Raw genomic sequence first — 23,349 nt, forward strand, 5'->3', positions numbered from 1 at the left:
CAACACTGACTGGTAGGGATGTGCACGGAACCGGGGCATACCTTTAAGGGCGGGGGAGGGTGCCCTTACCCATCCCGTCGCATTTCCCCCGCTAGCATTCCATTTAAAATGTCTCTGTCGGGGCGGCAGCGTACTTCCCTGCCGCCCCAGTGTCCTCCTTGGCCGGAAGTAAAAGGAGGTACCCAGTGCATGTGCACATGCCGGGTGCATGAACATTGCACTCGCATGCCCAACGTGCACATGTCGCACACACGCTCCCGGCAATCTCTCTCAGCCCTATCTTGGAGATGCCAGGGAGGGAAATTGGAACCTAGATGCGCTTCCCAGAGCGGCTCCATCCCCTGAGGGGAATATCTTACATTGCTCACATGTGGTCTCCCATTCAAATGCAACCAGGGTGGACCCTGCTTAGCTAAGGGGACAAGTCATGCTGGCTACCATAAGACCAGCTCTCCTCAAACACCATAGTGGGCTGGAACCATCCACAATTTGGCGTGCAGGGGCAGAGGTCAATTTTTAGCACTTTGTTACATTAAAATTAAAAATATTATTAGTTACTTGTGGATCTATTCCCCCAGGGGCGTTACAAGGTTGGAGTGGGCCCAGATACAAGATTTTAAAATGCCCCCAACCACTGAAGCTTAGCTCATGAAGTAAGGAAATCTTAAATGAGGATGAATAGTGGTAACAAAAATCAGAGTAAAATCTATCTATCTATCTATCTATCTACAGTGGTCCCTCGACTTACGAACTACTCGACATCCGAAGTTTTCGACTTACGAACGACAAAAATGGCCGCACGCTTACGAATTTTTCGACATCCGAACGGAAACCGTTGGCGGTTTAGATGCGGTTTCCTCAACTTACGAATTTTTAGATGCGGTTTCCTCGACTTACGAATTTTTCCAGACCTCCGTGGGTACGCTTTTCGACTTACGAAATTTTCGACCTACGAACGTGCATTCGGAACGGATTAACTTCGTAAGTCGAGGGACCACTGTATCTATCTATCTATCTATCTATCTATCTATCTATCTATCTATCTATCTATCTGTCTATCTCCCCTATGTGCCCCAATAGAACATCATCCTAAATTATATTTTTAAAGGTTTTGTAAATTGTGGATGATGCAAGTCATTTAATGATTCTAGAGAAAGACATGCTGTTCTGGTAGCTCCCGGTCTTAACAGTCACATCAATTTTGGAGGATGAATACAACTGAAGGAAGTCCGGGCAGGTGTGTGGCTCGGGGAGTCAGTCATGTGACTTGCCTCTAGGGCCCCCCCCAAGGCAGTGGGCCCCCAGACAACTGTCTCCCCTTGCCCTATGATAGTGGCCAGAGAATAGGTCCTGTCCCTGCTCAATCAGTGGGGAGTGCATACCAGCCCCAAACAAATGGCAAGTCCTCTCCTCTCCCTAAATTGTTGTTACTTTCAGGCTGCAATCCTAGGCATGCTTACATAGGAGTAAGTCTCACTGGGCACATAATGGAGCATAATTCTGAGAAAGTATGCACAGGATGGCGCTATAAGGCAGTTTCCAACTCCTGTGTTGCTGCAGGATACCTGGGGACCAGTAAAATAGTCACTGCGGGCCGAATCCAGCCCCTGGGCCTTATGCTGAGCAGGCCTGTTCTAGTGAGAGAGAAAGAAAAACCTCTCTATGGACCAAGGGTCCAGCTCAGTATAAGGCAGCTTCTTATGTATCTATTCCACCATCTCATTCTGTTTAGGGCTTCCTGCTCTGAAGATGTTCCTCAAGAGTCCCCCCACCTCAGCCCAGTGGTTCCCCTCCCCAATATTATTGCTCATAAAACCAAGCTGCTAGCATCTGAGCAGGGGGTTGGACTAGAAGACCACTGAGGGCCCTTCCAATTCTAAAATTCAGTGATTTTATATGGTATCAGAATTGCTTTCTATAGTCACCTGGAAACAGATGCCAGTTCCTGATGACTCCAAGCCAAACCTGGAGAGTTGGCAACCTTTATTCTACAGCATGTGAAGATATCAGGCATTATTCCTCCAAAAAGAGGGCACAGATTAGCCTTATTCACACATTAGCCCGATTCAGACATTATGCTGTATACGAGTGTCCCAATGTCTGTACACCCATAAATGTGTTTGTGTGAATGGCTGTACATGTGCTCATTTTAAAAGTGAACCTAGGTACAGGCCCCTCATGTGCATGGTACAAATTGGAAGTGTACTGCTACATAACATGCGAATAACTGTTCCTATATATAGATCTGTACCTGGGTACACTATACACTTGTACAAGTGTTGAACGTAATGTGTGAATGGGGCTATTATGTTCAACATTTGTACAAGTGTACACACGTAGAGATCTGGACAAAGCTGCAGTTATTCACATGTTATGTTGAACACAGGCACAGCAGTACACTTCCTATCTGTACCATGCATTTGAGGGGCCTGTATCCAGGTTCACTTTTAAAATGAAAGCAGGTACAGTCATTCTACATGTGTGTATTTACAGATATCTAAACACAAGTATAACGTACATGAAGCTGTATACAGCCTGCTCCAATGCATGGTACAGACCAAGGCTGTAAGGGGTGTAAGATGGCAGAGGGAGAGTGATTGACACACGCAGGACTTCTGCCTCAATTTCAGAGGCTTTACAGACTCTGTTGTTAATGTCTTAATGAGGCTAGCATGTTTGAATTGGGCTTGAGTGTTCAGCATAATGTCTGAATATGGCTAGTTAGCTTAGCTTATTACAGTCATAAACATCGGAACATAGGAAGTTGCCTTATACCGAGACGGACCATTGGTCATCTAGCTCAGTATTATTGTCTACACAGACTGGCAGCAGCTTCTCCAAGGCTACAGACAGGAGTCTCTCTCTCAGCCCTATCTTGGAGATGCCAGGGAGGGAACTTGGGAACTTCTGCATGCAAGCACTGCAGGTGCTCTTCCCAGAGTGGTCCATCCCCTAAGGGAAGATCCTACAGTCCTCATGTGTAGTCCACACAATTCCATATGAGAAAAGAAGCAAAATATTCTCAGCAATCACAATGATTAGGAATGTAAAACCCACAGACACAGGAAGAAAGTAAAATCTGCTTTTAGACCAGGGGAAAAGTAGAGTATCAGGGGAAAGCTCGAATGCAGGTTTTTTTAACCGGCAAAGTAAAAAAGTTAAAAACAAAACAAAACATAATAAAATCAAAATAATCCACACATCTTAAAAGGTACAAAAACAACAAAAACATTAAATATCAACCCAGAATAGAACTATTAGACTGGTTTGGTCATCATTTTCCTTATGGTGGCACAACATTTTGCAGCTCTGACTGTAATATCAGCATTGAATAGGGCTGATATGCCCTACATTTCAGATGGCCTATACCCAGGTTCAGTTTTAAAATGAACACAGGTAGTCATCCACACCAAAACATTTGTAGGCTTGTACAACATAATGTCTGAAGAGAGCTATTTTACAAACTTTTGAGTCGGGGTTCAGAGGAGCGGGGAAATGACTCGAAAAGCAAGCCAGAGGTTGCCGGTTGGAATCCCCGCTGGTACCTATATCGGGCAGCAGCGATATAGGAAGATGCTGAAAGGCATCATCTCATATTGTGGGGGACGCCGCAATGGTAAACCCCACTTGTATACTACCAAAGAAAAACCACAGGGCTCTGTGGTGGCCAGGACTCGACGACAGACTTTACTTTTTTACAGAGGGAAGGAGGAGCTGCAAGGAAGGAGCTGTCCGGAAGGGGGCAGTGGTGGAGTACAGTTTCGCTCTGCAGCTTCGCCATTAAACCAGAGTGGAAGAGAGGGAAGGGGAGAAGAAGAAAAGGCTAATGGGGGGGAAATAGGGCTGGGAGCTTTTGCAGAAAACAGCTCGTTCAGGAAGCTGCAGGCTCCCGCTTTCCCCTCTTCTCCAGCGGGGTGTTCCGAAGGCACCACCAGCAGGGCCTCTCCTTGAACCGGCTCGGACTGAGCCCCGCGCAGCTGATCCAGCCCCAAGAAGTGAGTTTAATTCAAGTGTGGCCTCTCCCCGAATCCCCACCATCCTTGGGCCTGGTTTTGTTTTATTTCTGTTATGCTACTTTCGATAGTCTCCCCGCCCACCACTCTTCAGACTAACTCCGTATAGCGGGTGGGGGTGGGAAGCCAGCGTCTACTTAGTGAGAAGCCCCCGGTTCAAATGAGGCATAAGGACTTAAGGTTGCCAACCTTCCGGTTCTGAAGACACCAGGAATCGCCATCGGTTTCCAGGGCACGATTGGAAGCAATCCTGGAGATCCAAGTTGCATGCTGTTGTGAAAAATATTGGGACAAAATAGTTGGAAACCCCACAAAATTTTGCCAATTTGAGTGGTGTGAAAAAAATTTAGCTGGCTATTCTTCCTTTAAAAGTAGCTTGATTTGTAAATTTTAGAAAGCTGTGGTGGTCGTAATGCTCATCTCCACGTTGCCCTCCACTCCCCAAAGCCTCCCATGATTTCTGCAAGTCAAAATAATGCTGCACTTGAGCGTTACCTACCAACTGTCGGGGGGGGGGGTGAGCAAAAAGACCCAGCCTATCATATGCCTTTATGAGAGATTTACTCTGTTTGCAGAAATCCAACCGGTGAAGCTTTTCATGGTGAGGAGCTTAACATCAGTTATCTCCTCATTACTGTTCCTCTTCAGGAGGGTTGCCAACATTTCCCTATAAGGGACACAAGTGGGGGAGTATATTGTGGGAGTAATTGGGAGCCGGAGTGCTGTATGTATCTTTACCACTTTCAACTTAAACTTCTGTATAAGTTTCAACCTAGATTGCTTCTCCTCTGCTTATTGATATAACCATGGTTAGCCAAACTGGGTGTCATGTCATTTTGTTTTCTAGAAAGAGAAACCTTATTAGCTAATAAAAATAGGTTTCACACATGAGCACTATCTAGTAGTCATGGTTTGTATGGTTTTCACGATCCTGATACCTGGATAGTGCTAAGGTAGCCATTCAGTGATGGCTGTTAATGTTAATGATCAATCAATCCTTTATTATGGTCAGAGACCAGCATAAAATTGATACAGGTTAAAAATTACATGTTATGTGATGTTATGATGGTACATAACTTGACAAATCTAAAATGAAGGATGATTGCAATTTAAAAGGCAAGTTAAAATACATATTAGTACATAACATCAAGAGCCTAAAACTAAGAAAGATTGCAGATTAAAAAGTAAAATAGAATATACTTGTTAAAACTAAATAAGCTAAAAACCTAAAATTACTAAAGCTAAAAGAAATAAAATAATGATAATATAACGATACAGTTTCTATTATAGAAATGCCCAGAAAAAATAAAAAGGGGAGTATAAAATTGTAAAAGTCCAGATTTAAAATTATAAAAAACAATAAAAGGGGGGGACACACAATGAAATGTAGTAAAATGCAATCAAATGCAGTACAATGCAATAAAACAATAGGTATGGAGGCATGGGCAAGTGCAAGGTCAATCCAGAGTCATCAAGAATTGGATTAAGGGGGACGATATGTCCCCGATATGAGATTGTTGACAACCCTAACCCTGCAGCCCACCAGAACCACAGAGCACTCTGGTAGGGAGAGGGCAGGGAAAGGAGTTGGGGCTCATTAATTATTACGTTATTAGTGAAAATAACTCCTTTGATCTGAGCCATAGGTTCCTCCCATTAGCTGAAAATAAGCGACAAATGACATCCCATAAGGGACAGACAATTTTGGGCTGAAATAAGGGATGCTCCTGCTAATGCAGGACGGCTGATACCCTACTCTACAGGCTGCTGTTAAAGGGACAGGAGCAGTTCATGGTGGTTAAGTTGGCAACCCTCATCAGCTTGGTAACCTTGGGCCATTTGCAATCTCTCAGCTTGACCCACCTCATAGGGTTGTTGTGACCAAATAATAATAATAAATAATAATAAAATGGTATGGGGGAGGATCCATGGTCAGGACAGGCATCACTGAGGAGGTGCCACAGCCCACTGTGAACTCCTGGGATCAGCTTTGTGGCCATAGCTTTTGTGTGATGGTGGAGTGACACTCTCGGGGCCCACCCCAGTAGGAAGAGGGCACATTACAAGACAGCTGAGGGCTCACGGCTGATCTCCGAGACTACCACAGTTGCTTATGCAGTGGGGTACATTGGACAGTGGACTCTTGGGGCACAGCCAACAAGGAGGGGGTGCTCATGGAGGGCAATTTGCTGAGAACCCCCATTGCTGGGCATCTGCTGAGGGCCCAAGGCCCTCAGGAGGGTCCCACCACAGGCCCCTAAGACCACCTCTGTGCGCTATGGGGCCTTGTGTGCTGGCAGCAGAGCGACTCTCTCTGGGCCCACCCAGATTGGAGGAGGCCTGTGGAGGGCAATTTGGTGAGGGCCATGCGGCCCCAGGGCTGGCATGGTTGGACAGCTGCCTAGGGGTCCAGGGCACTCCGAAGGGCCCACTGCTAATCCCCTGAGACCACTTCCATGCCCATGGCCCTCATAGGAACATAGGGAGAGCTGCCATATACTGAGTCAGACCATTGGTCTATCTAGCTCAGTATTGTCTTCACAGACTGGCAGTGGCTTCTCCAAGGTTGCTTGCAGGCAGGAATCTCTCTCACCCTGATCTTGGAGATGCTGTCAGGGCGGGAACTTGGAACCTTCTGCTGGCTCCATCCCCTGAGGGGAGTATCTTACAGTGCTCACACTTCTAGTCTCCCTTTCTTATGCAACCAGGGCAGACCCTGCAGTGCTTAGCTTAAGGGGACAAGTCATGCTTGCTTGCTACCACAAGACCAGCTCTCCTCATGTGGCAGTGGCAGCGGTGCAACACTCTCAGGGCCCACCCAACTAGAAGGAGGCCCGTGGAGGGCAGTTTACCAGAGGCCCAGGACTCTCAGAAGGGTCCATTTGTGGCCAAAGTGACGTCTTTGTTTGGTGGTGGTATGGAGTGACTCTCTGGGTCCACCCAAGTAGGAGAAGCCTGTGGAGGGCAGTTGCCAGGGCCCCCCAGAAGGGTGACCTGTCCGTTTCTGAGACCACCATAGTCATCTGTGGAGTAACTCTCTTGGGGCCCACCCCACTAGGTGGGGGCGCAAAGGAGGGCAGTTTGCCAAGGGCCCTCTGAAACCTGGACGTAGCCCTGCCTAGAGTTGCCACCTTTTCTTTCTTATTTATTTGTTTGTTTGTTTGTCTGTTTCATTTTATATCCTGCCCTTCCTCCAAGGAGCCCAGAACGGTGTTCTACATACTTAAGTTTCTCCTCAAAACAACCCTGTGAAGTAGGCTAGGCTGAGAGAGAAGTGACTGGCCCAGAGTCACCCAGCTAGTATCATGGCTGAATGGGGATTTGAACTCGGGTCTCTCCAGTCCTAGTCCAGCACTCTAACCACTACACCACACTGGCTCTCGTTCAGCCTCAGTCCATCACTTGTGTTCCGTGCAGGATGATAATAAGCAACAGTTGATTTCTCAGCTTTTTGTCTAGGACACATTTACAGGGCAATCTTTATTATATTTTTTTCATTTATTTGTAACCCCCAACTTTTGAAGTTTGGCACTGAAATGGTGTGAATATCTACTTTCCTGCCACAGCTTTCAGCGTGTAAGTATGTGTACAGTGCTGAGTCACATCACTGAATGAGCTATCAGCTGCTGAAAGGTTTTAGTGCCCTGGGGTGGGGGTGGGGCGAATGTAGTAAATATCTTGTTTTTAAAAAAAGAGATTGACTGACATTCAGAGCAATAAACCACTTGCGGAAGAATGAGGCCCTAGCACAAAACTGTTGCACCAGGTGTTGCACAATCACCAGCATGCTCCTGCAGTGGTGGCGCAACGGATGCATATGCGCAAAAGTTTAAAGGGAACTTTTGCTCAATTTAGCAAACCTCTAGCCCGATTCAGACATTATTCTGAATGTGTTTGTGGAATGACTTTACATTTTAAAAGTGCGCTTGAGCACAGGCCCTTCATAGGCATGCTACAAATAGGAAGAGTACTTCCATACCTGCATTCAACATAACATGTGAATGACTGTACCTGGAAGTGTTTCACACCCAGCTTTTAGTTTGCTTCTCCTCCATTCACATATTGGCCAAATTTACCCCGAAGTCCCTGCGAGCTATCAGGGAGCATTTCACACACAATTTGGGGTTTTCGTTGCGCTTTAGAGTATAGCCCGATCTATATCCAGGGTTAAAAAACCCCAACTTTTTGCCTTGGTTTTTGGGGGCAGCTTCAAACTCGCAGTAAAGCCTTGCAGTAAAGCCTGCTGTCTGGGAAAGCTCCTGAGAACAGATATGTACCTATGTACACTGTACACCCATTGTATGAATGGGCCTTCTGTTTTTACTGCAACTAAGCCATCCTGAGCCAGCATGGTATAGTGGTTAAGAGTGCTGGACTAGGACTGGGGAGACCTGAGTTCAAATCTCCATTCAGCCATGATACTAGCTGAGTGACTATGGGCCAGTCACTTCTCTCTCAGCCTAACCTACTTCACAGGGTTGTTGTGAGGAAAAACTTAAGTATGTAGTACATCGCTCTGGGCTCCTTGGAGGAAGAGCGGGATATAAATGAAATAAATGAATAAATAAATGAAATCCTCTCTTGATGAGGAGGTTTCAATCTTTTTTAAACAAGTGTCTGAAACCTTCTTTTCAGGCATCCCATGAAACTGTATGTGTGTCATACTTTTTTCTTTTTACATGTATATCCCGCTCTTTCTCCAGGGAATCCAGAGCAGTGTACATGGTTATGTTTATCCTCACAACCCTTTGCGGTAGATTAGGCTGAGAGATATGTGACTGGCCCAGAGTCACCCAGTGTGGTTTATGGCTGAATGGGGATTTGAACTTGGGTCTTCTCGGTCCTAGTCCAACGCTCTAACCATTATGTCATGCTGGTTAAATTTTACAGTTAAATGTTATAGTTATGAGACAGTTTATTACAGTTCCTGACTTACATCCAGACTAAGTTACTCATGAGAGGAGGAGAAGAACGGAAACCAGTAGGGAAAAGTGGGTAATTCTAAAGAAAATTGTTTTTTTTAAAGATGGGCTTTGCAAGTTGCATGCTCTTTCTTTGCCTTCTCCTGGTGCTTTTTCTGCAGCTTTACTTGGGGAGGGTGTGTGTGTGTTCACATATTGGCCAGATTTACCCTGAAGTCCGTGCAATATTTCAGAGAGCATTTCACACATGATTCAGGGTTTTCCCTCCATATTGGAACCTAGCCCGATTTATGCCCTGGGTAAAAAAAATCTCTCTTTGTGTCGGAATATCGCAGTAAAAGCCTCGTGGTAAACCCAACCGGAGGTAAAGCCTGCTTATCTGAAAAGTCTCCTGGTACTTCCCCCCTCCCTTCACATTCCATTGTGTGTTTTATTTGCTCAGGGAGGAATTCCTCTTGCAAATCAGGGATACCCTCCGGGGAAGGAAGGCAGGAGGCCACTGACCATTTCAGCTCTTTTGTTCCTAAGCCACTCCCAACAACCCTAAGACAAGGTCAGCCTCTAGGAATGATTCGAGGCCAGCCAAGAAGGCAAAACACCTCTTTATGTTTCTAACGTGAACAGGAATTGGAGGAGGAGGGGAGTGAGGTTTCTGTTGCCAGCAAGATTATTCTGCCCCAGCTCTGCATTTCCACACTTGGGATCTCACAGCCAGGATGGACATGGAGGAACAACTTGCAAGTCCAGAACTAGAAAGTGAGTCAGAAGGGGCAAGAAAACCCTCCAGTGTGGTTCAGTGTGAATGTCTGAAGGAGCGACCTGGATGGAGAGTATCTCAAGAGGTCAAATGGGAGCCGTGCAAGGGGGTACAACAGCATTGGGAGACCCAGTGGCAGGAGTTCCTGAAGGCAATGCAGGCGCCTCACGCGGCATGGGGGAGCCCGCCTCTGCTGTCAGAAGCTACGCCATGGGACGATGCCAAGGCCTTTCTGGCCTCCTTTGAGCAAGTAGCGGAAGCTTGCCAGTGGCCTCGAGAAGAATGGGCAACCCGGCTCCTGCCAGCCCTTAGCGGAGAAGCCAAACAGGCCTTTAGCATCCTCGAAGCCAGAGACAGGGAGGATTATGGGAAGGTGAAGGCTGCCATCTTGCGAGGGGATGCAATCAAAATGGAGGTGCAGCGCCAGCACTTCCGGCAATTCCGCTTCCAGGAGGTGGAAGACCCACGGAGGGTTTACAGCCAACTCCAGGAGCTTTGCCGTCAGTGGTTGAAGCCGGAGAAGCACACGAAGGAGCAGATCCTGGAGCTGCTGATCCTGGAGCAGTTCCTGACTGTTCTACCACATGAGCTTCAGAACTGGGTCAGGGAAGGGAGCCCTGAGAACTGTGCCCAAGCAACAACCCTGGTGGAAGATTTCCTGATGAGTCAGCAAAATATTGGGACTTGGAAATGGCAGGTAAGAGGCCTAGATTTAATCTTCTTTTTCTTTGTGGACATTGTAGCTGGGGATGAGGGGATTTGTGGTCCAGCATTTATTAACCTCTGTCTAATTTTAGTTTTTATTTGTTTTGTTTTTATACCACCCTTCCTAAAGTAGCTCAGGGTGGTAAATAAATGCAAATTTAAAATACATAACAATTAAAATAAAAAACAATTAAAAAGAGATTAAAATTACATTTAAAGAACTATGAGTAGATAACATTAAAACTAGATATGGGGATATGGACCAAGATTTTTGGCATTGTTCCTCCAGGCTGTTGTTATACTCAAGTGGAGCTCCAATGACCAAATATGTGGCTGTGGGTTAACTGTTTAAGATTAAACATCTGTTTAAGATTGCCAGCTTACAAGGGGTAAAGCAGCATGTCTGGCTCCTGTGCCTTTGATATGCAGGATTAGATAGGCGGAAGTCTTCACAGCTTGGAGAGAGAAATAGTAATCACCTGCTGTTGTCAGCAGACCAAACTGCTATTGTGCACAGGAGCAGAGACCACAGAAAAAGTTGGCAATCCTGATTTAAACATTGGTTGGATGAATAAGGGAGCAAAGATTAAAGTTGATTGCAGCTGCCAATCACTATCCCAAATGAAGAGCTTCCTCAAAATTCTTCTGGGAGGAGTTATGTGAACATAAGAACAGCCCTGCCGGGTCAGGCCCAAAGCCCATCTAGTCCAGCATCCTGTTTCACACAGTGGCCCACCAGATGCCACTGGAAGCCTACAGGCAGGGCATGCCCTCTCTCCTGCTGTTACTCCCCTGCAACTGGTACTCAGAGGCATCCTGCCTTTGAGGCTGGAGGTGGCCCACAGCCCTACGACTAGTAGCTGTTGATAGACCTCTCCTCCATGAAGTTATCCAAACCCCTCTTAAAGCCTTCCAGGTTGTTGGCTGTCACCATATCTTATGGCAGAGAATTTCACAAGTTGATTATGTGTCGTGTGAAAAAGTACCTCCGTTTGCTGGTCCTAAATTTCCTGGCAATCAATTTCATGGGATGACCCCTGGTTCTAGTGTTATGTGAGAGGGAGAAGAATTTATCTCTATCCACTTTCTCCAGACCAGGCATGATTTTATAGACCTCTACCATGTCTCCCCGCAGTCTTTTTTCTAAACTAAATAGCCCCAGGTGTTTGTAGCCTTGCCTCATAAGAAAGGTGCTCTAGGCCCCTGATCATTTTGGTTGCCCTCTTCTGAACCTTTTCCAGTTCTACAATGTCATTTTTTAGATGTGATGACCAGAATTGTACACAGTACTCCAGTTGTGGCCGCACCGTAGTTTTGTATAAGGGCATTATAATATTAGCAGTTTTATTTTCAGTCCCCTTCCTAATGGAGCCAGCGTGGTGTAGTGGTTAGAGTGCTGGACTAGGACCGCGGAGACCCGAGTTCAAATCCCCATTCAGCCATGATGCTAGCTGGGTGACTCTGGGCCAGTCACTTCTCTCTCAGCCTAACCTACTTCACAGGGTTGTTGTGAGGAGAAACCTAAGTATGTAGTACACCGCTCTGGGCTCCTTGGAGGAAGAGCGGGATATAAATGTAATAATAATAATAATAATGATGATGATGATGATCTCTAGCATAGAATTGGCCCTTTTCACAGCTGCCGCACATTGATGTGGACCACAACCCCAAGATCCCTCTCCTGGTCAGTCACCACGTATACTTGAAGTTGGGGTTTTTCATCCCAATGTGCATCACTTTACATTTGCCAACACTGAACTGCATTTGCCATTTTGTTGCCTACTCCCCCAGTTTGGAGAGGTCCTTTTGGAGTTCCTCACAATCTTGGATTTCACTACCCGAAAGAGTTTGGTATCATCCACCTCGCTGCTTACCCCTACTTCATTTATGAATAAATTAAAAAGCACCTGTCCGAGTACAGAGCCCTGGGGGACCCCACTTCTTACTTCCCTCCATTGTGAAAACTCTCCATTTATCCCTAGCCTCTGTTTCCTGTCCTTCAACCAGTTAGCAATCCACACATGTACTTGTCCCCTTATCCCATGACCACTAAGTTTCCTCAGGACTCTTTGATGAGGAACTTTGTCGAAAGCTTTTTGGAAGTCCAGGTATACTATGTCAACTGGATCACCTTTATGCTTTTGGTACAGTTGGAAGGTAGACATTCTTGACTTTGCTATAGAATCTTCCATTCAGCTAATTTGGTGGCACTATTCAAATAATCTACATGGCACATTACAGAGTTTCATGCATGAAAAAAACAGATCTCTGCTTTGAAGCGTGTACAGTGAAATGATGAAAACAATTACTGGTCCCTCTCAGACCGTGGCAGGAAGAGAGGAGATATGGCAGGAGATGAGTTTAGCAAGGGATGAATGTGAGAAGATGTAGTTACATGTCCTTAGGTTTCAGTACAGTTAGAAATGAGAATGAAACTCAATAGTTGGGAGTTTTTAGAATTCCTAGTCTATATGAGTTAGTGGGGAGAGAATCTCTATTATGATTTTTGCTTGGATTCCCATTTCAATCCTTATGCTGCATTTTTTTGGACTCACAACAGCCCTGTAAGGTAGAGGTAGAGTTCAGAGTGCCATCTGGTCAGGAAAAAACAGACTGGCTTATTCCTACTGCTGTTGCCAACCTTTTAACTGTCCCTTGCTCCTGTCTCTTTACCAACAATGTGACTTGTATAGACATTAGTAGGTGGTGACAGAGATGTGGGGTTGAATGACAATTTTCTGGAAAAATGTCCCCTATTTTATTTTCATGTGAAAAAAATTTCATTTCTAAAAATGCAATGTTTCCTAAAATTCATTAGTAACAATGAATGCAATATGAGGCAAGCGTAGCCATTTCAAAGCTGTAACTAAAGCTTTTCAAATGATTATCCCTAGGACGTGTGTGAGAGAGTACATATATATGTTTTATTACCTTCTTGTTTACAAATCAATATGGGGTGTGTGTGTGGTGGTGGTGGTGGTGCCTAGGTCAGATAACATGCCAAATTGGATCACAATCTATTTAGGGTATGGGGAAAACTGCATAGTCAAATTTTCTGAGGAAACGATGCAAATTTCATGCAATGGGGGGGAAATGAATGGAGATCTTTTTTTTTTCTTGGAAGAGCAGGTTTTGCACCTTTTGGATGATGATACTTATTTCCATGCTGTTAAAGGCAGAAGAGAAGACCAGCTTGTCTGTCTTTCTCTTCCCACCACCTGCTGCCCCACAAGAGTATAAGAGCCTTCTGGGTCAGATTAAAGGTAAAGTGTGCCATCAAGTCAATTTCGACTCGTGGCACCCACAGAGCCCTGTGGTTTTCTTTTAGTATAATACAGGAAGGGTTTGCCATTGCCGCCTCCTGTGCAGTTTGAGATGATGCCTTTCAGCATCTTCCTATATAGCTGCTTCCTGATATAGTAGCAGCGGGGGGATTCAAACCAGCAACCTTCTGCTTGTTAGTCAAGCATTTCTGATTAGGGTCCATCTAATCCACAATCCTGGCCAACCATGGCCAGCCAAAGGTTTTGAGAAGTGGGTGTGAAGTCAACAGCTGTCCCCACTTTGCTCTTAGTGTTATCTCTGTTCAGACATGATGCTGAACAGGAGTACGGATCTGTACATATGTACACTTTTTTGTGTGAATGACTCTACTTGCGTTCATTTTAAAAGTGAACTCTGGGTACAGGCCCCCTGAAATGCATGGTATGGGTAGGAAATTTACTGCTGTACATGTGTTCAACATATATGAATAACTGTAAGTGTGTGCAGATCTGTGCATGAGTACACTGTAAACAGATTGTACGTGCATTGAACATAATAGCCCTGTTTAAACCAATGTTGTACATGCATTCAGGTGCTTGCACACATGTGCCTGCTTTTGTGTGAACAACTTTATTTCATTTTAAAAGTGAGCCTGAGTACAAGACACCTCACATGCAGGATACAAATAGGAAGTGTACTGCCATACCTGCGTTCAACATAAAATGTGAAGAATTGTATGTGTGTGCAGATCTGTACGTGTGTTCACTATACACAGGCTGTACTTGCATTGAACATAACATTTGAATAGGGCTAATGTGCGAATAGGGATACTGAGGTTCTGTTAAGCTAACCTGGCTAATAGCCATCAATTAGCATGGGGGGGAAATTACTCCTTTTTTAGTAACCATCCACACCTTGTGGCAGCAAATTCATTTTATGTAATTCATTAAATTCATGTTATTTAAAACATTGTCTGAGGTTTCAGCCTCACTTCACCCAACCTGACATGGCAAGAAGGACTCGTCTGATATTCAGACTCAGGGTCTTACACTCATACTTGGCATTTGTGGAGCAATTTGGAGTGCTCAGAATGTATTATCTTGTTGTGATCCTTACAACAGCCCTGTAAGGTAGTTCATATTATTATCCGCCACTTTTCACTGGGAAGCTGCCACCCAGTGAGTTCACAAGTCGAACCAAGGAAGTCCTGACCCATAACTCACTTTCTTACCCACTACACCACAGCAGCGTTCCTAAAGTGAGAACTATGGCCCTCAGTCAATAAGCTTCTCCTTAATATTCTGGGCATTTGCAGCCCTCCTTGGTATTCGTAGTGATGCCACTCAGTAGGCCTCATGAGAAGTTGAAAGCTTTATGACTCAAAAACTAGTTTCTTACACTATACCTCCAAAATGAATAGGCTTCAGGGGGGCAGAAAGTGACTGTGAAAAGTAGGACTTCACTCTCCCGGCTCTGTCCTGAATAGGATCTTCATTGCTCTTTCAGGAGCCATTGCAGGAAATAGCTGGGGCTTCTTTGGATGCTGAGGGGATTTCCTCTGATGCTGATGAGAGAGAGGTTTACAAAGAAGCCAAGGAGAGCGGCAACGGAGATATCCATATGCTGGGTAAGGCTTCGCTGAGGTTTTAAGGCGGCAGGCCTGCATATGCTTCGTTAGAGCACACGTCACAGTGAACTGGTGGCTCGACCAAACTGCCAGTTCTTGGTCTATGCGCAAGCCCGACTTCCATTGTCAGGAAGGCTATGCCGACACTGGGTGTGTTGTGTGAACCTGCCAGTATTGGCATATTCTGCCCTGATTGTGGTATGGAAGCTGGCACCTGTGGTCAAGATTTGAAATGAGCGACAGATGTGTCTTCCGGACCACTGACTCTCAGATATGAGAGTCAGTGTGTTATAGTGGTTAGAGTGTTGGAGTAAGACCAGGAATTCACAAGTTCAAATCCCTGTTTAGCCATGAAGCTTACTGGGTGACTCTGGGGCAGTCACTTATGAGCCGCTCAGCCTAACCTACCTCACAGGTTTGTTGTAGGGATAGACTTAACTATACTGTTCTGGGCTCCTTGGAGGAAGAGCAGAGTATAAATGTAAAAATAACTAAAATATGCTAACATTGGCAGGTTTGCATGACACACTCAATGTTGATAGGCTTCCCAACATTGGAAGTTGGGCTCTCACACACACTCCGGAACTGGCCATTCAGCCAAACCACTAGTTCACCATGACGTGTGAACCAAGTACTACAAAATGCCCTGTAAAAATGCTTTCTTGAAGTCTGCAGAGCACAGTGGGACTTTGGCTGTATCTGTACATGCAGCAGAGCGAGGTGGTGGAATGGACCGTACGACTTCCGATTGCAGGGGTGGGGAATGACTTCTGGATTTTATTTTAATCATCCGTAAAAAGGAAGAGCTGACACACTGGAGGAGAGGTTGTAGCCCAGTTCTCATCTCTTGTCTTGGATTTCTGTCTGCAGAAAGTTGCTGAACATAGAATGAGAGTTGGAAGTGACCCTGGAGGTCTTCTAGTCCAACCCCTTGCCCAGTAATGATGCAGAAGAGCATTCAAAATTGTGGTTCCATTGCCCACATTCTGAAGTGGTTCAATCCATTTGACTTCCTCATCCTCCTACAACAGGCCATGCATGCTTCATAACATGCCAATGAAAAGCTGCATTTTAAAAATTCCCCACTGTTCTGTACAGGAGACCTACGGATACTGCAGGTAGTGTTCCACAAAAGTACTATGAAAGCTAAAACCCCAGTATTGAAAACTTTAATCTCATTGGGGGAAATGAGATTAGGTTCCTGGGTTAGATTTCTTTTAACTTTTAAATCCCCAACCCCTGTTCAACTGAGAAGTTGTGGGGCTAGAGATTTAAACATTAGAGGGGTCTTCCTTTTAGCTTTTAAATCCCAGCTGGGAAACCTACAATAACAACATTTGTGTACCAGGAAGTTTGTTTCTTTAAATTTATATCCTGCTCTTTTCAACAGAATCAGAGTGGCTTACATCATTTTTAAAATAAATAATCCTGTCCTGAAGGGGCTCACAGTTTTTGTTTGGGTTTTTTTAACTAAAGAGTTTTTCCCAGCACTACCTGGAGATGCAGGGGATTGCACCTGGGACCTTAGGAGCATAGCAAACTACCTTATAATGAGTCATACCATTGCTCCACCTAACTCAGTATTGTCTACACTGAGCAGCTCTCCAAGGTTTCAAGCAGGAGTCTTACCCAGCTGTAACTGGAGATGCCAGGGATTGAACCTGGGGCTTTTTTGCATGCAAAGCAGATGCTGTACCATTGAGCTAAGACCCCATTCCCAAACGCACAGGTTTCCTTTCCGGTCATCAGTGTTTCCGCTGACAGGGATTCCCAGATGTTGTTGACTACAACTCCCAGCATCCCCAGCTTCAATAGCCTATGCTTGGGGATTCTTGGAGTTGTAGTCAACAACATCTGAGAATCCCTGTTAGGGAACACTGCCTGTCATCCTCTTTTGTCTCTAGCTAACCCAGCAATCATGGCATTGACCCATTTGCGCTCCGCTTCTTACAGCCTTTGTACTGTCTCTTGCAGGCAGTGGAGGCAAATGTCCCAGCCATTCTGATATCTCGCCTTCTCCTGAAGGACAGGAAACTGCCAAGACTCCACTGACTGAGGTATGTGGCATTTCAGTGGGCAAGGCCTGGATTTGTATGTGGAAAAGGGTAAAGGCCCACTTTCCTCTCACCTTTATTTAGAAAGAACGGTTCTTACTTTCTGGTGCATGTCCATATTTCTTCTTCTGAGGATGTTTTAAAGATGAAGCTTAGTGTGAGTTTACAGTTCAGCAGAATTTTCATTCTGCTGCATGTGTGGATGAGACAGATTGCGGGGGCGGGAGTGTTGCATTTTCAGCAGGGCAGGACAGAAGAGTCAGATGGAAGTTTTAAAGTCTCTTCTAGTAGTTGTACTGGTTACTGAAGCTTCATAAGACATAAGGCAATTGCACTCACTCCCTAGCTCTCATCCCCACCACTGATCCACATAGTTACCAAATTAGTTGGAGTCATGCTTTGGGTGGCTATGATACCGGCTTAAGTGGCATGCTGTGGCTGGCCACGCCCCTTATGTGGATCACACCCACTAACATGGATGCCAGCATCAAGTCTGCAGGGAAAGCAGGGTATGCCCTTTTCAATACATACATCTAGCATCATGTTCTCCTGTCTTTCAGGAACTGATGAGCCTCAAGGAGACAGGCGTGTCTTTGCACATGGTGGAACGGACTCCAGCACAGCCAGGTCAACAGACCATGTTCTGGCAAGTCATGCAGGAGAATGGTGGGAATGCACAGTCTTTGGGTAAGGAGCTCTTCCACTCCATAAAGGTCACTATGACTGACTGCAGTTTTGAGAGTCTGAAAAACCGATGACCATTTTATGGGTACAGAAAATCAGCCATTGTGGTTGGGGATGGTGGAAGTTGTAGTCAAACAACAACATCTGGGGGCTCAAACTTGGGAACCCCTGATATAGATGAAGCTTGATACCATTGTCGTCGTCATCGATCTGTTTCAATTTGTTTGTGTTTTCCTCGTTGATTGCTCATTGACATCAGTTAGGAAATGAAAAGTCATAAGGTAGAATCCAGGAATATTCTTTGTTCAATCAGTAATCTGCTGCTTCTCTCTCTTGCTCTCCAGAGGGACTTCTGGTTCCCAAACCTGACCTGGCCTCCCATCCAGAAAAAACGGAGGAGATGTTTCTTCAGTTTCCCATGCAAAACGAGAGACACCCAGGCCATGATGCAGGTAAGCTGTTAGAAGAGCCTATTTGCTGATTCTTGCACTTGGAGAAGACTCTGAGGTTCCATCAGAGGGCCTGGAGAGAAGACCTCTGCTTCTTCTCTCGCAGGATTATTTTGCACAGAATCTTCTAACTTTCTCCTGGGCCTTTCCCAGACAGCAATTTTACCTTGCGTTCCCATGCTAAGTGTTGGTGTGCATTCATATGGGGTAGGTGGGATTTACAGTGATGTCAGTATGGAGACAGCAAGCCACTGGTCATCTATTGTTCATCTTTTTTCCTGCAGATTGGGGCTTAGCATGCTGTATCTCTGTGCTAAAATGTTTCTCTCTTAAATACCTCCCCCCCCCACACCTCCCGATGCTTCGGCATATCCTGTTTCTTAATTGCTGCCACCACCATCCTGCTGCCTTCTGCTTCCCTCTTCCTCATCCTCTGCTGCCCATCTAGCCAAAATGCGGGCTTGCCAAACCAGCCGAGCATCTCAGGAGGAATGCTGTGCAACCTCTCATCACACCAACCTGCTGGCTAGATGGGCAGTGGGCTGAGCACAGCTTCTCTCATGAGCGAGAGAAGGGGGAATCTGTGCAGCCTCTTGTCCTGCCGACCTGCCAGCAAGATGGGCTGAGCACAGTTCCAACTGCGCTCTGCCAGAGAGGCTGCATGGATTCCCCCTTCTCTTGCTCAAGAGAGAAGCTGCACTCTGCCCCGCTGCCCTTCTAGCCAGCAGGTCAACAAGACAAGTGGATGCACAGACTCCCTCTTCTCTCGCTCATAGAGAGGCTGCAATGAGAGGCTGCACAGAGTTCCTCCTGAGCTGCTCGGCCAGTTTGGCAAGCCTGCGAGAGGCTGGGCAGGTGTCGGGCAGCAGAAGCATGAGGGGGAGGAATAGGGAAGCAGAAGGCATTGGGGGTAGCAGTGGCAGCAATGTGAACGGCCCAGATTTCCTCCAATTTATGCTTGTGTATGTACACTTGCATGCGCATAAAGGCGCTGCATAGGCTGTCATCCTAACTCACTTTAACTTAAGCTATTTTCCCCCGCAGTAAAGTTTGCCTTCAGGGAAAGCCCCTGGTTAGCAGAATTAGGGGATTTTTATCCTGCCTTTCCACTTGGAGAGTGCCCCAAGGTGGCTTAATTAGAATAAAAATATAATTAAACAAGGACATCAACAATAAAACAGCAGGATGTTCCGTTGCCTTGCTGCTCTTTGTTTTGCCATAGCAACAATAAAGGAACAGGGACTGGGTGCCAAAAAGTGTATCCTGCTCCTCTAAGCTGCCATGGGGTGCTTCTACTTCCTACTGGGTCAGGCCTGGTATTTGTCCCCCGGTTCTGGAAATAGGTGCTCAAATAAGAACCTAAGAAGAGCTTTGCTAGATCAGACCAAAAGCCCATCTAGCCCAGTATCCTGTTTTCCACATTAACCCACCCTATGCCTCTGGGAAGACCACAAGCAGGAGATGGAGACATGCCCTCTCTCCTGCCTTTGCTCCCCTGCAACAGGAATTCAGAGGCATCCTGTCTCTGAGCCTGGAGGTAGCTTCTAGCTATCAAGACCTGAATTTGTCTGTGTCCCACTTAAAGCCATCCAAGCTGGTGGCCACCACCACATCCTGTGACAGAGAATTCCATAGATGGAATAATTATGTGCGGTATGAAAAAGTTCATAAGAATACAGGCAAACCTCGCTGTTAGCGGATCCAACATCCATGGTTTTGCATATCCGTGTCCAGGTAATTGACACGTGACCTCTGCATACATGCTGGGCAGGAGGTAGGAGAAGGTTCACAAAGCATTAAAGGTTCACAAAGCCCCAACAAATGTTTTACTTTGTTTTTATTCCGTTGTAAACTGCCCAGAGACGTAAGTTTTGGGCGATATAAAAATGTTTAAATAAATAAATAAACAAACAAATAAATAAATTCTCCATGTCTATGGATTAGGGTTGCGGGAAATGATTTCCGGCGTCATTTCCAGCTGCCATTTTGAGAAGAGGAGCCATTTTGTGGCTCATTTGTTAAATTTGTTTGTTAAAACAAAAAACCACGTGGTTTTTCATAAGAAAACACCAGATTTGAGACTTTAGGAGGCATTGCTGGATATATAGAGACCACAGAGCACAATCGGGCCCTTTTTCAGTTATTGGGGCCTTTTCCCACTATTTTTTGCCTTTTCTAGCACCTCCAGGAACCTAACCCCCCATGTCCCCTTGACTCAATGATGCTGTATCCACAGTCATCGTGGAGAACGGAACTCCCACAGATACTGGAGCTCACCTGTATAAGAATGGGCAGATATCATTTGTTCAAAATTGGTGGAGTCATCTGACTAGGGCTGAGATATTATATTGGCTCCTCCTCTTAGCTCTTGGATGGCTTCCCTTGCCTTTTCATGGCAGCAGTAGAGAAGCAGGGGCTAGCTGGTGAACCGTCTCTTCTGCTCCTCTGTCTTCCTCACTACCATGGGTTGCTTCTGCTCCCTTCTAGGGGGCAGAAATGTGTATCCTCCACCCCTGGAAATGGCTGATTAAGTGGGCTGGATGAATATATGCAGAACAAGCAAAGATCGGCTTACATCTTTTTGTAGCTCCATGTAATTTCAGAATACTTTGCAGAAGCTGGTATTGAGGTTGGGTGGTTGCTTTTTAGACACACTGAATCAAGTTTAAAGCTCTTATGGATGCATGTGTATAGGTTGTGCCTGTTGTAATTTCAGAAGACAGGACATCAAGCATTTCCATTTAGAGCAAGGCTCTAGCTGGGCAGCAAGCTAGGGACATAGGAAGCTGCCTTCTACTGAGTCAGACCATTGATCCATATAGATCAGTATTTGTTTACTCTGACTGGAAACTGCTCCCCAGTGTTCCAGGCAGGAAACTTTCCCAGCCCTGCCTGGAGATGCCAAGGATTGAACCTGGCACCTTCTGCATGCAAAGCAGATGTTCTGCCACTGGTCTACAGCCACATCCCTCCTCAGATCTGGGAGAGACCTTTGCTTAGCTGAGATGTGTGAGATTGAACTTGGGGCCTCCTACATGCAAAGAAGGGCTGAGGCCCTCATGGCAATAAAGACCTGCTTCCTCTTTTGCCTGTGTCTTGATGTGTCTGCTGGCTTTTACCTGTGTCTCCCTTAACGCTTGTTCTTGTGGTTGTGTGTTTCTATTGTCTTGTGCTGTGGAGAGCACAATGTACCAAATCCTGTTCTATGCACCTGTGACCAACATCTACTTAGCGTTGCAATTCTTCCTGCCCTAGTTACATGTGACACACCTGTACTTGTTCCTGTCATCCTTTTTAGAAGGCTGGCTTGGACTAACTGCACCATTTTCTTCAGGTCTGGCTCGCTTTGTCTGCACTCACTGTCCTCTTGGCACAGGACCCTTTTCAGCAATGTATTCAAACGCCGCACCCAGCACCATGGGAGGCACTTCATCCTCCTGGTATTCTTCTTGTCACACTCAGGACCTTATGGGCGGGCAGTCAGATGTCATCCCTAGATAACGAGACCCGTGCCTTCATTCAGATTTGGGGAGACAATGCCATGCAACAGGCTTTTGCCTCAAACTTCAGGACAGTCTCCCACTTCCAGCAGATCTCTGATGAGATGAGGGCCTGCCGTTATGAACCATCCTGGAAGCAGTGCCGGCTAAAGGCCAAAGAGCTCCAATGGGGTTTCAAACACTGAGTAGAAGGGAATTGCCACTGGGTACAAGGCAAGTGTCTCCCTCCTTTGACCACCTTAACCAGTTTCCATGCATCAAACACAATCTGGTGGTGGTGCGGTTAATTGGGAATGAAATTTGGCCTCATGTTGTCGACCACTGCCACAAAGATCTGCAGAACATGACTGATCAAGAAGAAAGTTCTTCCCAAGTTCAAGCAGAGAATTCAGGAACACCAGGATTGAAGAGGCCCGAGGGTGGCAGCCTTCCCTTCTGCAGCAGAAGAGCACTTTCAGGTTTGTGTTGCCTTGATACCACCTCCCCCTCCACCAATACACACACACACACCTGCATGGGTATTTGTTGTTTGGTTTTTTGCATCTAAGCCAACATCCCTGCTAAATGCCCACGTTCTCTAGATGTATTTGCTGCCCCCGCCCCTGCAAGGAAGTTGTGCTCTGAAATAGTACAAATAGCTTCCTGTAACACTCACTGAGTTCACATCCTGCCTCATTAGCTGCAAGTTGTCTAACCTCCTCCACACCCACCGCTCTGTAGGCTTGGATGCTGGATGCTCATCTGCAGGAGCGTCATCGCTAACTGCTATTCGCCACATGAATTGTAAGTTTCTTTGGAACAGGTCATGGCTTACTTCAAGTAATAATGCTTTCCTGATGCTCAGCATAACTGTTGCTTTGGGAAGCAACTGGGCATTTGCAAGAAGTGGTCTTAAAATGTACTTAAGGCTGCTGTTCTTGACATGGGTGAAAGGTGCATACACCTATCCAAATTAATCTGCCACTTCAGGTTTGACCCACCAATGTGTACCTTCTCCTTCCCACCTTCTCTTGCATGGTGACATAACACTGATAATATTAGAGCCTTCTTCAAACACCTGAAGGTCTGTGCCATAGAAGAGGGCAGAGACTTGTTCTCTGCTACCCCAATGGCTACTCTGATGAGCAGAAGTTATTTTCATTGAACATGACAAGAAACTGCTTATACACAAGAGAGAGAGGCACCAGACAAGCAAAGATCAGAAAGCAGAGAAAGAGTGGTACAAAACTGTTTGCTTATAGAAACAAATCCCAACAGGTAACTGTTAAAGAAAGGTTTCACACTGTGTTGGACTGGGCTACTTAGTCTGAGATGAGTGAAAAATGATGCCTGAAGAGTGGGGGAAAGTCCTGATGAGCAATGTACCAACATGGT

The 23,349-nt window shown here is 45.8% G+C and overlaps 1 protein-coding gene across 9 annotated transcripts in view; it reads left to right on the plus strand.

Moving 5' to 3' along the window:
* The first annotated feature begins 754 nt into the window (after nucleotides 1–754).
* LOC128345755 (zinc finger protein with KRAB and SCAN domains 8-like) overlaps nucleotides 755–23,349 on the plus strand; it is a 48,932-nt gene continuing 26,337 nt past the window's right edge. For 2 of the 9 annotated variants that reach the window (XM_053298172.1, XM_053298174.1), the window contains exons 1-7: nucleotides 755–981; nucleotides 3,702–3,995; nucleotides 9,378–10,389; nucleotides 15,168–15,288; nucleotides 17,263–17,345; nucleotides 17,903–18,029; nucleotides 18,371–18,478. In XM_053298172.1, the coding sequence (XP_053154147.1) occupies nucleotides 9,652–10,389; nucleotides 15,168–15,288; nucleotides 17,263–17,345; nucleotides 17,903–18,029; nucleotides 18,371–18,478 (1,177 nt within the window). In that variant the 5' untranslated portion in view covers nucleotides 755–981; nucleotides 3,702–3,995; nucleotides 9,378–9,651. Of the gene's footprint in view, nucleotides 982–3,701; nucleotides 3,996–7,570; nucleotides 7,590–9,377; nucleotides 10,390–15,167; nucleotides 15,289–17,262; nucleotides 17,346–17,902; nucleotides 18,030–18,370; nucleotides 18,479–23,349 lie in introns of those variants that run through there. The other 7 variants (XR_008316632.1, XR_008316631.1, XM_053298169.1 and 4 more) reach the window with 5 other exon arrangements.

The sequence above is a fragment of the Hemicordylus capensis genome, chromosome 2 (assembly GCF_027244095.1).
Source record: "Hemicordylus capensis ecotype Gifberg chromosome 2, rHemCap1.1.pri, whole genome shotgun sequence".
Classification (NCBI taxonomy): domain Eukaryota; kingdom Metazoa; phylum Chordata; class Lepidosauria; order Squamata; family Cordylidae; genus Hemicordylus; species Hemicordylus capensis.